We start from the raw sequence: 15,976 nt of genomic DNA, 5'->3' as shown, positions 1-15,976 counted from the left end.
AATTTATGATTTTAAAGTGAGAAGTTACACACTTCACACTCGTTAACGTGACTTATTTTAAATGGCTTTCCATGTCAACCATATAAAAAATAAAAAATAAAATAAAGTCACTTAAACACGCAACTTGATCAACTGATGTTGACATGTGCCAATAAGTTGTAAAAAAAGAACAGGTCTAGCCTTTTTATTATGAGAAAATTAAAATTAAAAATAAAAAATTTTATTGTGCAATTGTGTAAAAAAGTAACACTAAATAAAATGGTCCCCAATAAGTAGTTCAATCAGCTAGGACCACGTCTAATGAAGCAGAAGTTACTAGTTCGAATCATCCACCTTTCTCTTATGCGGACATATCAACCAAAAAAAAAAAAAAAAAAAAAGAGAAGAAAAGGAAAAGGTAATCGCACTTCCTTGATCCTTCAATGGAGAAAGGAAGGATGTTCCTTTGAAGATTTCTTGTAAACATATATTGCTTTTGATGCTTTGAAGCTATTGCGTATTGGTCCAAATAATCAAAACGATGACGCGTGCATATTTCTTGGAAGGTCCAACATGTCGGCCAATCAAACTGATTTTCCATGTTTCCCGGTTCGCCGCCCTCCAGATAGAAAACAGAACATATTCAACTATTCAAGTAACGGTGGATCGATATGGACCCTGATCAATTATTTAACAAATACAAGAAAAATGCAACAGACAATTGAAAAATTAAAAAAAAAAACACATAAATGCATATTTACGAAGGAATGTTATTTATGGGTACGTAAATAAATTAAAGACTAGGAAAAAAAAAATCAATCATATATATATATATATATGTCAAAACTTCATTATAATAAGGAAGTCGAAAAACAGAAAATTAACAAGGTATTTGCATCTATATATATCTTGAAGAAGGATCTACCGATCTATATATATATATATATATATATATATAGTTGGTGCAGAGTGTAGAAAGAGATTAGAGAAAGAGAGGTGGGGTGGTGGGTACGCGACAGATAGAGAGTAATCACACAGAGCTTCAAGCGTTGAGAGTCCACGCAAGAAAAAACACTTTGAGTGCCCACTCTCTTCTGTCACCTTCCCAAAATTTCCATACAAACCCGTATATATGAAATATTGACACGATCATTTTTGGTTGCACCAGAGAATAATATATATATAAGCCTTCTTCCAAGCACGATACCTTGCCCAAAGCAGCGGGATGATCATTTTCGCCATGGAAACAAAGAAAGAAAGAAACTTTGATTTGATTGTGTGAAAGGATGGTGGTTTCCACTACTTAATTTATAGAAAGTGGGAAGAGGTGGAGAAGTGTTCAATAACTATAAAGGAATATATGTGGTTTAAACCAATCCAAGTATAATAACAAACCAACTGAAATTTCCTCCTAACCGGTATAAAGGAAATTTCCTCCTAACCGGTATAAGGATGGTGGTTTCCACTACTTAATTTATAGAAAGTGGGAAGAGGTGGAGAAGTGTTCAATAATTATAACGGAATATATGTGGTTTAAACCTATCTAAGTATAATAACAAATCGACTGAAATTTCCTCCTAACTGATATGGAGGAAATATCTTCCAACCCATTTAAAATAGTGTAAGTGTTTATAAACATTTAAAACGTTAGTCTAAATTAGTAAATTGTTATTAATGACCTTACCTATTTAATTTGCGTTTTAAATGTTTATAGACACTTGACACTATTTTAAATGGGTTGGAAAATATTTCCTTTATACCGGTTTGAAAAAAATTTATGTCCATAACAAACATTGACGAGGACGAATAATATGTTGTTCATTGACACTGTGTGTGGCCTTTACCTCTTATTGACCTCCCTCTTTACTAGTTTAACAATATTAGCATACCATAAACTTGGGTATTTTGTCCTGGCTTTACAAAGTTTATAGTATACACAGCATAATTAAGTAGTCATATACAGTTGAAAATGTGACCATTTACCATGTACCAACAATGCTTGTCATTTGAATTATTACAATTTTTATTATAAATTGACGTGGCAATCTACACATCACTTATTACACAATCATTCAATTGATGTAGCAATTCAGTCTATGTGACACCAGGGCTTCCACTTCACCGTCTCAGCCCGCCTTATTTGTTGCTGCCTCTGCACCACGGCGCCAACCATCCCGTCTCCTCATAATTTTCGTTTGTAAACATGGTAAGTGTCATATAGTCTGCTATATTGATTTACAAGTAAAGTATAGTAAAAATTGTAGTATTTGTAGCAACACTTGTATAATAAAATTTATTGAGCTTGAGTTGAGTGAAGAGAATTTTGACAATTGTTAATGTTATTGGGCTTGCCTTCTTTGAATCACAGGCTATGGAATATTAGTTTCCATTATGGCTGTCGTTTTAGAAGAAGAATAATAATAGAAGGAAATTTTTGTTACGCTTGAATTAGGAAACATCAAAACAAAAAATAAAAAATAAAAACCCTCCAAAATACATGGCAAACAAAGCTAATTTGCTATGTCGGAATCATTCACAAATGTGAATTTGACAAAGTCTAAGCGACAATATAGTAAACGACGAATGTTGCGCCCCAAAAAGAGATTACTATGGGAGAAAGGAGCATATGGTATATATGCTTTTTGTTATTAAACAAAACACTCTGCCCACATCCATTGAAGTTGGTCACAGAAATCACTACGAAAAAGGAAAGGTGGAAAGACGTCATGCTTTTTTTACATTGCCTTGTATTCAGTATGTTAAGTCTTGTTTGTTTTTCTTAGATTTGATGCTCCTCTAGGACCTCCACGTGTATGATATACTAAGGTAATTGAAAGTCAAAAGAGCATTTTAAGCATTAAACAATGCTCAGATTCGTAACCCTAAAAGCTAATAATCAATCGAATTATCATATTGAGGGGAATGAAATGCTGAATTCTCTTTAGTTTTGTTAGTTTATGCCTCTGATTTTTTTATTTTTTATTTTAAATAATATTATATTTTATCTACTTGTGTTTGTGTTAGCATAATCTCTACTGCATCCAACAATCTCTCCATCCAACAATCTCGGCATATCTCGGTGGTTCGTTTAGCTGCTTCTTTGGGATTGGGTCCTATCTCGGTGGAAGGGGATGCTCTCCTTGTTATTTTAGCTATTAATGGCCCTGCTCTTTTCTTTTTTCTTGGTCTTTTGCAAATTGTATTTCTGATATTAGTTTAACTTTCTTTCTTTTAAAGTTGGAATGCTTTGAAAATATTTTGATGTGCTAATTTTAGGGCACATGTTTTAGCTAAATAAGCCGCTTCCAATCGTGTTTTTTGAAGCATTCCCACAAAATCTCTCATTCTCTCTTCTATTTGGATCAGAAATGAGAAAAATCCTCTCCTATAACCTTTTTGCTCATTCAATTAAAAAAAAAAAAGAAAGAAACTCGGCAAATCTCTGTTTCCTCACATTTATATCCAACACTTGGTGTATATGAAGTGTGGCGAAATATTATCTATTGATTTTAAAGTTTTGAAGACCAAATTGAAATTTCTCACACACACAAATATTGTATTTGTAGACTCTCAGGAAAGATGGAAATTGAAACTCCAAACAGCCTTGAACCGAGTTGTACTATATGTAGGACTTTTATCCTCATTTTATTTCTATAACTTTTAAAATCACCATTAAATTTGAAATTAATCAATCATTATTGAATTTTGATCAAATGATAATTTTAAAAATCACGTCACCTTTGAGAGGACAAAAGAGAATATAAGTATTCGGTATAGCATTACTCGCCTGGAACCTCATTGGGCCAGACCTATTCCAAGCACAGCACTATCACCTGGATGGCCCTCAATTCGAATTGGCAGATGTTATCCCTACACCGCGAGTCTTTGTTAGCTTTGCGTGCTTGAAGTCTCTGCTTTTAGAGCAGCTATAAGGATAGCTATATTAATGCATAACATAACCCCTTGGAACTCTGCTTTCATGAACAAAAAGCACGAAATATATACGTGTAATGTGAAGCTTGAGATATGGGTGCAAAAGAACTCTAACAATCATCTCATCCGTGTATATACATACGAACACCTAACAATTTTCAAAAACTGGGTGGGCCCCTAATGTTGTCTACATTATATACATATTCTTTTAATATAACCTAACAAGGGGGGTAAACAAGAAAATTAAAAGGATACAAACTATAGGGTAAGATAGGTTCTTATCATGGTTGCTCCAGTAGGATCAGAAAGAAGATGTCTGATAAGGCACATTCTCAAATCATTCGATGCTATAACAAACATATAAAAGGCAAACAATACGAGGTCAGCTGAAGAGAGGGTGGAGCCAAGAAATCCCTGCCACATCCTGCAAATAGAACAGATCATCAATTATACCATACACCAATTAAAAAACCCAAGCGTGTCAAACTTATCTTCAACAATTTTTTTTTTTTTAATGACGAAAAATCCCTTCAAGGCAAGGCTCCTTAGAGACCCATCTCTATCGGGTAAATTCCGAATACACGACTAAACTGGCAAGAACTATGTATTAGGTAATTGAGGAGACTCGAATAGTCAACTTCGTGGTATTACACTGAACAAGCGACCATTCAAGTTAACCCTTACGGGCATATTGTAAGTTCTAGTAGAGAAGGAAATTAAGTTCGCCATTTCATCTTTGAACAATTAAGTCAGCAATATCTCCCACCAACATTTTTTGATATCCTATAATAAAAAATAAATTTCTTGGTACTAATAAACTGCCGCTAGTCTCACAAGCTTAAATTGATGAGAAATTGCGAACTTAATCATTTAATATTACTTTTAATATTATTTCTTATGTGTGGGTTCAAACTTTCCTCAAGATTTTTTTTTTACTTTAAATGGAAGGTGCATATAAGACTACTTGTTTTGATATAATAATAAACTATAAGTTGTCACAAAGGCTTAAACAAGTAAACAAATGATGAAATTAATCATTTAACCATTACTAGCTACTTAATTACCAAAATTAAGTCAAGGACATTATAGCATTCAAAGGTTCAAAATGATCATATCTGGATATAGTCCCCTTAGAAGTCCTTGACAATCATAATCTGAGAAGCACATCAAGTAGCTCTTTTCTGTGTAAATCAATCATTAACTAAATAATTTTAACTCAAACTGCAGCATGAACACACATTTATCACCGGCATTACTAGTATTGCAAGTTGACCTCATAAACCATCAGTAGCATAGATGGTCAGTGCTTACTAGCATTACTAATAACAAACGCCCAGAGACTAGCATTCCAGTGACTCTCACTTCGACTCCCACCTCAATTACGATGAAGATGCCCCTTCAAGCTTATCTTGGAAGCCATAGAATACACAAGACTCAATTCAAGTTGAAAATAATAAATCTAATTGCTAGCTATCCTTACTCCTTTAAATATAGCGATTATGAAGTATATGGAGTGGAAGGAAGCAAGTGCTGTCTCCTTTCTGTACACTTGGAACAGGAATTTTGTAGCTAACCCCAAGAACCTGGAGCACAGGCTTTATCGAGTTCTATGCATATGCATTACATAAACGTATGTACAACACATGCTATGTGTGTGTGTCTATATATATATATCATCAACTGAGACATCTGCATCATTCTAGGAAGACTCATATAGAAACACTTGTAAAAATATCTACTAGACAAATGATAGGATCATACCAATTGGGTAACCGGAAGAACGTACGGAAGAATGTCCTAATGCCCTCAATATCCAGTTGCACAATCAGCGCTAGTCCAAAGAGAAAGAATGCCCTCTGGCGTTTTCTTTCTTGTGGCCAAAGGGAGTTCCAAGCTGAAATGGAAATATAAAGAAATAATAAAATACAAATGATGAATCACTAACCAAATCTCATAGAATATGCCTGTAAGAAAAAGGTAAATCATTATAACAGTTTACAAGCTTCATAAAATGGACACAAGTCTCAGAAGCAAGGGAAGCAAAAACATACCGGAAGAAAGATATGGACTTCCTTTTCAGAAGTGCAATTCTAAATGAAAGCACAATAGATTACTTCAACGAGTTACTAATATAGTTTGTAAGCAAACATGCTCAGATCCATAAATAAAATGTAGCCAATCGCTCTCATGTTATAAGAACTTATAAATATTTTATGACTTATATATATATATATGACCTAAAGAGTCACTCGTGTGAGGTATCTCTCTAGGAAATATAAGGTATTCTGCAAGCAATAGGCTCTCCAAGTACCAACTGGAAGGCCAGAAGCCTAGAAACATGAATTGCTAAAACAAGCAGGAAGGGGAAAAATTTCTCTGCAGCCCTGAAAATCTGAGGCCCAAAAAAATCATGAAGGTGTAAATGTACAAAGTATGGAAATGAGTTAAATCGACCTGAAAGAATGATTTTTACCACTAAATAAAGAATGTTCTCCCCCACCTCCCCACCCGGGACACCCAAAAAAATCTCCACTTACATACCTTGCATTGAGATGTTCCCATTATATTTGTCACGACTAAGAGTATCTGTAGAATGACCATGCTTCAAAATATTTGCAATTACAGAAGCATATTTTGGAGCTTCTGACAGAGATCTCACAACTGAATACCCTGTTTAGTGAAGGTAGAAATATAAGCCCATTTAGTTTAAATAGATTAAATAACAACATTGTCAAATTCATCTATTTCCTTACCTGTGGCTGGATGCACCATACTGGCAGCAGAACCAAATGCAAGGTTTTTTTGCTCTGTATTTGGTAAGGATCCGCCAACTGGGATATATGACCATTCCTGCAAAAAGATCGTAAAATTATGCCCTTAATCCTATAGAAGTAAAAAATATGCATCTTGAGAGTGCGATTTGGTAGTAGTTGCAAGAATCTTGATTTATAAAACAGGAATATTGCCAAATCCAAAGCACTTTGTTTATAAAATATAAGCATTGAGTATGCAAAATCCTTATCAAAATGTTTCTTAAAGTATCTGATTAGAATGTTTTTTTCAAAATATGTTAATCAGGTTAATACTGATATGGCAAGTAATATGGGAGACAGAATGTGATTCCATTTTATGTTAATTCCACAAATCCACTTCAGTTGTTATATTGTTTAGCTAGAATAGGTAAATTTCTGTTATAAAATTACACAACTTAAAACACTATTGGGGATGGTACATGCTATCATGCACATAAAGATGGGAAATTATATGTAATACAACAAGCAGTTTTCTTTTCCTGAACAAAATATGCAGACATGATTGGTCTACTATATGGTGGTGGCATGAAGCCACGTACTGGCATTAGATAAAAAAAGATAAGATAAATATGTTCATTCGTCTAATTAAAAATTTGAGCACCAGAGTTTGGCCACAAATATTACCTCTTCATAAGTTTTTATAATTCGGATCCCCATTGTCTGTAACCTTGACAAGAGTTTTTCCTTCAATAAATTGAAGGGCATTGCATCTTTTGAAGCCAGACAAGTTTCCTGCAATTCACTTTCTCTAAATACCTTACACATAATTCTGACAAGTGATGTAATAAACAGAACTGAAATACATTGAGTAAACCTCAAAGAACACTCTTGTTGGAGACATGGGCATAGCATAAAGAAATGTCGGATATTCTGCCTCTACATATGGAACTTTTTGTTTCATGTACTCTCTGTAGTCCATGAAAACCATAAGGCTGGGATCATATGGATTGTTTTCTACCTGAAATTGTAAGAATTGACAGAGCTAAGAAAAACAAGCGACAGGATATGAGGAACTTTTTGTAACAAGCAGATAGATGTGGGAAGATCTACAATGAATACAATAATTCATATAGTACAATCTACATTCCTACCTCAACCTCCACACCATAAGCCGTTTGGACAGACACCTTTGGACCACCCACCTCATACTGCAACAATTTCCCTGAAGCTGCCCCTGACGCAACAGTAGCAAGCCTATAACACCATGTTAGAAGTTTGAAACAAGGTACAACAGCAAAATTAAAGATCTTCATTTATTCCACATTAAGCACATAAAAGTAAGAATATCCCATTGTACCTGCAGGGAACAACAATATCGTTTTCACAGGCCACAAGGCTGTGGCCATTAGTAGCTTCAACAATCCTTTCCACTCTGGAACTAAGATATGAAACACCTGACTCGACACACCTAGGGAAATTAATATGTATCATATATCTATAGAATACCATATCAATGAGTACTAGAATAACACACAACATAAATCATAGTGAGAAGAAATTGCAACCTGTCTTACCTTCTTAACAACTCCTCATGGAGCAAATGTCGACTTACACGTCCATAGGCACGACCAATCATAATGGGATCATTGTCATCAAGATACACAATGGTATCCCGCCAAACATGTTCAATACACCCTTCAAGGCCAAGATCTGAAAACAGAATAAAGCAGGTTGAACTTAATATGGATGCAACCACGTTTTGAGAGTGTTAAATATATTGTTAATATATTGGAGAGCGGAAGAATGAGAGAGAGCAGAAGAATATAATGGACTACATTGTATATTCTCTTCAATATAACAGAGAGTTTTGCCAAATCCACTCCACTCCATAGATAGTGAACACAGATTCTTGTTTCATATTCCATTCCTTTCGGTCAAAAACACAGGCTGCTGGTGGGGCAGGGAGAATGGCTTCTTCCGCTTTACAACCGGAATAAGGAACCTTAGAATTAAACTTGATGTATAGAGTTCTCCAGTAACATGAATGTCCTAATCTCCTAGATTGGGAGTGAAATAATGATGAGTACTAACTTAATTTTTTTTAAAAAAAAAAAAAAAAAATCATTGTTTCAGAAAGGGCACATTTAAACATAGCTAGCTAATTTAAAATTTCCATGGTGAGAAAAAATATATAAAAACGCTTGGCGACAGTAACTGAATATGGTAGATAGACGAGAGACAATTTGGAATAAAACAGCCCACCTCGGAATTTGCTCTATTGGAAACGGCTATGTGCATATAATCAAAAGTTGGTGTTCCTATTCACATTCACTAACAAACAACATTGTAGATAAAAGAGGTGCTTCTTTGTTAGACAAAAAATGGTACCTTTAAATTCATCCTCCCACACGCCATAATTATTTGTAAAAGGGAGATCTGGACCAATAAGTCCAACTTTTAGTCCTAACTTGGCTGACTCTGCAGCCAGAGCAAGCCCAGCTGGACCACAACCGATCACCACCAAATCCAGTACATTCTCCCCTATTGATATAGCTGGCAACTGCAATAATAGTTCACAGTACTTAAGTTGATGATCAAAAAGATACAACAAACTAATTAACATCAAATCAGGCTAGAAGTAAAACATGAAACTAGAAACGTAAATCATATAAATAAAAATGCTAGAAATATAGAAAAGAGTTTACTTCCATTTTTTGAACAAACTGACTAACGCGCCACACGTGAAATTTTATATTTAATGTTGAAACAACAATTAAACAAAAGGCTTAAGCTTATGAGTTTGTACCCAATTATTTTATATTTGTTAAATTACAATTGTCCCAAAGGCTTAAGCTTTAATACTGATAAAGAACATGAATTTAATTATTTAATTGATACTTTCACAATATCAACCACTCTGTTGTGACTATTATATATCGGAGGTGGGACTTAACTAATTAGAACAAGTGTTAACTCCAACAAATAAGCTTTGTCGAAGTGGTGTTCTTTATTTTAGCTATTTTGTCTTCTTTTATTATTATTATTTTAACTACCTACTTACATCTGATTCTCTATATTAGGTATCCACTTTTATTGTTTCATTTAAATATCCTTTCTCAAAGATTAGGAGAGAGAATGTCATAGATTAAAAAATACTTTGATTTTATATTTTATGAGCCATTCACTCACCAAATATTTGTCCAAATTACTTAGTGGAATGCAACTCCTTTTTGTTCCAATTTTAGCATCCTGGCTAGCCAAAATGACATTTGGCTACCCGGATGAGAATGCTAGAATCCAATAACTTTTCATTACACAAACTTTTCAGTCCGTCACAACCAAATTCATCCAAACTTCACCAAATATATGTGAATAGAGAAGTGCAATTACTTGGCACGCTAATATGTAGTTCATGTAACACACAAAAGAAAAAAACTCATATATCTTCAAAACCCTACCACGCACCAGAATTTCTGATTTTGCAAGTCTGAATGTGCATGAAAACAAACATAAGAAAAACTAACATGTACACTTACCTTATCCGCGAGCTTAGACTGCTTTTCCATGAGCTTGCTCTGCTGCATTTGGACAAAGAGGAGCTCGGACCCACCGGCCTTGACATAGTCTTCGTCGTCAGCGAAACCTTCTTTGAAATCGACGGCCACGCAGCTCTCGCTCCCCGCACTCGCGCTCACCCGAACAAAATGGCGGTACAAACCGCACCGGCGAAACAAAGGTTGTTTTCTGGTCAGCGTTATTCCCGGCGACCTCAGAGCAGGCCAAAACGGCACCGTCATTGACGCGAAGTTTCGAGCTCCGAGTCCAAGGCACTCCATCTCTGACTTGTTGATTCTTTCTTCCTTTGTTCCTTCACGAGCCTGGCATTGACTGCGCCTTCACCGTGTGCTTTGAACGCTTGCTGAGAGTGAAATGAGAAGAAATAATGGGATTATCAGAGTCTCTCTCTCTCTCTCTCTCTTCTTCTTCTTCTTCTCTTTTCCGTGTTCGAAACTCTGTTTTGGAGATAACAGAGTGAGCTTGGGGATAGGGAAGGGTGTTTATATGGTGAATTAGATTTGCTGAGCTGCACAACTGCCATTGGTAAGCCGACACGTGGGATGGGAGGATTGGCTGGATCTCCGTATAGCCAATTAGCCACCCTTATCAAAAACGAGTCGTTTTCGCTTCCGGACCTCCTTGCGTGGCATTTTTTTGGGATATTGCGTTCCGGATCCGTACGGGTTCGTCACCTTGCCAATCATAAACGACTCCTTCGCCGCCATAGTCGCTTCCCGGAGGTTTTTATTTATTTATTATTATTTTTTTTAACATAAGAAAAGGAGAGGAGGGATTCGAACTAGTGACCACTATTTCATTAGACGTAATTTATAGCCGATTGAGCTTTCCGCAAGTTCTACAATACTGTAATGTTACACAAATTTTATTTTTATAAATTTATAAATTTAATATATCAACCCAAAATTTGTAAAATCACGTAAATCTCATACAAATTCAATAATGAGTTGATTACTACTATAAATTGTTGAAAAATAATAAATTTTCTCATTCATCAATTTGCAAAGGCGAAATTTTCGATGTTGGAAATGAGAATCTTGAGTTCAACTTATTTTCATTTGCGTTTGGCCGGAGGCAGAGCTATGAATTAAGGGGGAACATTAAAATAATAAAATTATATTTTTATTTTATAATATATAAAAACATGATGAATACAAATTAAAATATTTTATTATTTAATTTTTATAACACAAAAATATGTCTTCATAATATAAAATACTTATCATTTATATATAAGGCCTATATGACCCATCTTTTTATTGAATGCTTATCCTTTAAATTTTGCTATCTTTTTGTTCACCTAAATTTACTGTCCTTCAAATACTCAACCCCGCAAGAGAAATTATAGAAAATAGCATATATATAGACAATGAAAATTGAAAAATATTTTTATTGAAAAAATATTTCTATTGTTTTGTTACTAGACAATGAAAAATCTAGAGACCTACTAAACTATAATCATGTTTAAAATTGTATTAGAAAATATAACTTTTGTCCATAAAATTTTATTAGAAAGTTCTACCATAATGTGATTTAAAATTTTTTTAAAAAAAAATAATAATGGTAGTGAGAATTTAGGAGGTGTTAGGCTGCATGGAGACGCACAACATACTTTTTGGAGAGATTATAACTGACAAAAACCCAACAAAAGAATAACTAAAAAAAAAAAAAAAAGTGATTGGAGCTTGCAGCCTATACTACAAGACACACTCTTTTCTTTATATTAAGCGGAGAAGTGCTAAAGAGTTAAAAGAGAATTGTTCATCATTTTTATAAACTGATGTGGCAAAATTTTAAAATGAAAATTATGAGTGGCTGAAATTCTGCCACGCTAGTTTGGAAAAAATTCTGAACAATTCTCTTTGACTCTCTAGTACTTATATGTGAAGCCACCTCACTTACTTTATATCCTAGGAAATGTTAGGCATTCTTCTAGTATTCTCATGGTGTCATCTCAACTGTGATTGGCTTTTAAAATTATCGTTGAATTTGAGATTATCATTATTGATTTTTAATTTATTAATGATTTTAAAAGTCATATCACAGTTGAAAGAACACTAAAAAAACACTAGAATAAGCATTTTCCTCCCTATCCCTTATTAATCTACACCTCACCATATGTAATTAATGTTTCCACCTACTCAAGAGACTTTAGCGATACCTCAGTACCAGATCCTCTAGATACTTCCCGCAGCCACAAACCAACAAGCAACGACACTTCAAAAATTCCAATGAGATGCCAGGAAGACGGGCAAGCCAAAAGGAGTCAAGAGACTTTAGTCTTTAGCAATACCTCAGTACCGGATCCTCTAGATACTTCCCGCAGCCACAAACCAACAAGCAACGACACTTCAAAAATTCCAATGAGATGCCAGGAAGACAGGGGCAAGCCAAAAGAAGGAGGAGGAGGACAGGAAGAGGGGGCTATGGCTTTAAAATTTTAAAAACTAACCTTCTAAATTTTTGTTTTCAAAATTTTTGAAGGGGTGCGCCAAGTATCTTCGCCATTGCATTTGGCCCACGAAACAATGAGACATGTTACACAATTATATTTTTTATAAATTCAATAGATTAATCATTAGATATGTGAATTCATGTGAATCTCATATAAACTTAATGATAGATTCATCCATTCATTATGAAAAATTGTTGAAAATAAATGAATTCTACCATTTATTCTACTACACAATTATATTTTTTGTGTAGTAGATAATGATGTGTTTTCACTAAAAAAAGAAGAAGATAATTAAGTGGTTTTTCTTAATTAAAATAAAAAACGTCCCATGTTAAATACCGAATAGCTATTTTACCAAATATTTAATTGCATTTTTAAAAAATATTATTAATTATGTTTTGAAATTGCTATTTTTTTTTTTTTTTTAATTTTAAATCACATCCTATGAGTTCACTAGCTATAGAGAAAGTTTTAAGAAAAATAATAACTTTCAAAGTAGCCAAAATAAATAAATTCCAAAAGAGAATACTGAGAAAAAAAAAATTGAAGACATATATTGAAGAATCAGTTGATCATATATCGTATTTCAAGCCAATAAAACTTGAAAAGGGGTGAAAATCTATAACCGTTAACCGCTTTCAACCGCTAACTATTAGGCGATTAGTGGTTAGCAGTTATTGAGTTTTTGAAAACCGCCGCTAACTACTAGGCGATTAGTGGTTAGCGGTTATTGAGTTTTTGAAAACCGCTAACCGCTTATATATATATAGTTTTATTATATATATTTATTTGTATGTTGTGTACAAAATTACAAGTAAAGTGATGATTTACAATAATTATTGTAATTTTATTTGTATTATATGTTGTGTAGATTCGTAGAATGTGACCAACAAAGATTTGGGTATATAGCTAATTTTAATGCTAAAATGACCATGAAAGGAAATTGTTTAAAGTGAGCAAAAAAACGTTTAAAGTGAGCCCAAAACGGGCCAATAAAAGGCAAAAAAAAAAAAAAAAAACAGTTATTTGGATGCGGTTAACCGTTAACTAGGTGGTTAACCGCCTAGCGTTTAGCGGAGGCGGTTAATAAAATTTACTAACCTCCTAAGCAATTGTGGTTATCAATTTTAGCTATTAACCGCAACCGCCTTTTCACCCCTAAACATAAGTGAAAGAAAGCAATTACGAGTTAGGTTGAAAAAGGCAATTGCATAGGAATTCACAAAAAAGTGGTTGTGTAAAAATAATGTGTACTTGGAGCCCCTCATCTTTTTATGGAGTATTTTCTTGTGCGATGGTTGTTTTGAGGGATTAGGATCCCCTTTCATTATTGAGAGAATTTGAGAATCTCTAATTTGTAATCATGGCCATTCATTTTTATTCAACAATCCATATGATGCCACGTGTCCCACTTAAATTAAATAATAAAATATTAATTATTTAAAAAAAAATTTTAAATTTAAATCAAATAAAAAAAAGGTAGGGTGGCCGGCCACCTCTTCTAGGGTGGCCGAAGCTACCCCTAGGCCCTTGAGGTGGCCAGGGCCAACAAAATTTCAAATTTATTTTTATTATTATTATTTTTTTTATTTGGCCCTTGGGCAGTTGGGGGTGGCCGAAGCCACCCTCATGGCCCAAGGTCCAAACCCAATTTAATTAATCGTAGATTATGTTAATTTATTAAAGTAGTATGACAAGACAAAGTAACGGATTTCGTTAAGTTACTCAACGAAAATTGATTTTAGAGAGTAAACTGTCATTTTGGCCTACTCTGAGGACCTATAAATTATTTTTTATACCACATAGAGTGATTTATAATTTATGCCAACTACAGGGACCTATAAATTATTTGTTATACCACATAAAGTGATTTATAATTTTTTTTTTTTTTTTACATGTCCACACAAGGGAAGGGGAAGGGGGGATTCGAACTAATGACCTCCGCTTCATTAGGCGTGGTCCACAGCCGATTGAATTACCCATTGGGAACAAAGTGATTTATAATTTAAGCCAACCACATAGACCAATTTTACATTTATTCCAATTTATTATTTAGACCATTCTCTATTAGGCAATTATTCCCATGTGCCACAAAAATATTAGGATGTTAGGGTACACGTGGCCCAATTAGGATCTTTTGTATACATTTATTTCTTAGACGAGTACGCATTTTGCCCATGTCGTGATTGGTCCTCACTTGCTTGTAGTGTTGCTTGCCAAAGGGGCCTTATTAGGCCAATCCCCAACAGGAGGGCTCATGCATTGCAATAAGCTTAGGAATTAGGATAGGAAAATGATTGAGTATCACAATTTAGAACTCTTGTATTGCTTAAGAAATTTGTATAGTTCCATGATAATAATAATCTTAAGTACACATGTTTTTTTTTTTTTTACATGTCCACACAAGAAGGGAGGGAGAATTCGAACTAGTGACTACTACTTTATAAGGCGTGATCTCTAGTCGATTGAGCTACCTCTTAATGACACATTTGATGCACATTAATAGATCAAGGAATATAATAACTATTATGTTATTTGATTGGGCCGCTGGTATTAGGAATGACTATTTATATGGAATAACTTTTTATTTTTATTTTTTGTGCAAAAAAGAAAAAAAAAATTAGAGTTAAAATATTTTAGAAAATTTAGTTAAAATATGACTCAGTTTTAGTTAGAAAATTTGGCCGGTCATTTTATTCCAACTTCTAATATTCATAATTTATCCGATTTAATCCCCCATGACATGGCAAGCTCTGATTGGAAAAAATGACGAGGGGTCAATACGGTGCCGTTTCATGGTAGTTCAATATCGTTGAAAGCGCCACGAGCAACCCTGGAAACCAAACTGATACCAGAGTCAGAGCACAGAAAATTGTTTGTAGGCTTTGGCAGCAGGACACCGAGAGAGAGCGAGAGATAGCGAGACATGGGAAACCCGAAACAAAAGTGGACATCGGAGGAAGAAGAAGCGCTACGCGCGGGAGTGGCCAAGCACGGCACTGGAAAATGGAAGGACATCCAGAGAGACCCTGAGTTCAATCCCTTTCTCTCTTCTCGCTCCAACATTGATCTCAAGGTCTTTCTCTCCATCTCTTCCTCTGTCTACACGTAGTATGTATGTATTTTTTTATGTGTGTATGTGGGTTTGCATAGCTGGTTTTCATGAACACGCAAAACCCAGAATTTTGAGTAACTACAAGAAACGAACGAGTCTTTATGATTCGTAAGCTGTAGGACTGAATGTTATTCTTAATTTTGGAATTTTATATTTGAACCCAGA

At 34.4% G+C, this 15,976-nt stretch overlaps 1 protein-coding gene across 1 annotated transcript; it reads right to left on the bottom strand.

Annotated features, from left to right (window-relative positions):
- Positions 1–4,006: 4,006 nt before the first annotated feature.
- On the bottom strand, positions 4,007–10,681 carry LOC132165384 (lycopene epsilon cyclase, chloroplastic). The gene is made up of 11 exons (XM_059575918.1): positions 10,202–10,681; positions 9,054–9,225; positions 8,240–8,375; positions 8,023–8,133; positions 7,817–7,919; positions 7,540–7,683; positions 7,350–7,457; positions 6,666–6,762; positions 6,454–6,582; positions 5,674–5,806; positions 4,007–4,336 (listed from the first exon to the last, which is right to left on the bottom strand). Exons 1-11 carry the CDS (start codon positions 10,499–10,501, stop codon positions 4,171–4,173), a joined length of 1,599 nt encoding a protein of 532 aa, XP_059431901.1. The 5' UTR covers positions 10,502–10,681; the 3' UTR covers positions 4,007–4,170.
- Positions 10,682–15,976: the final 5,295 nt, after the last annotated feature.

This window comes from Corylus avellana, chromosome ca11, assembly GCF_901000735.1.
Source record: "Corylus avellana chromosome ca11, CavTom2PMs-1.0".
In the NCBI taxonomy this organism is placed as follows: Eukaryota; Viridiplantae; Streptophyta; class Magnoliopsida; order Fagales; family Betulaceae; genus Corylus; species Corylus avellana.
This window is presented reverse-complemented; position numbering and strand designations above follow the sequence as displayed.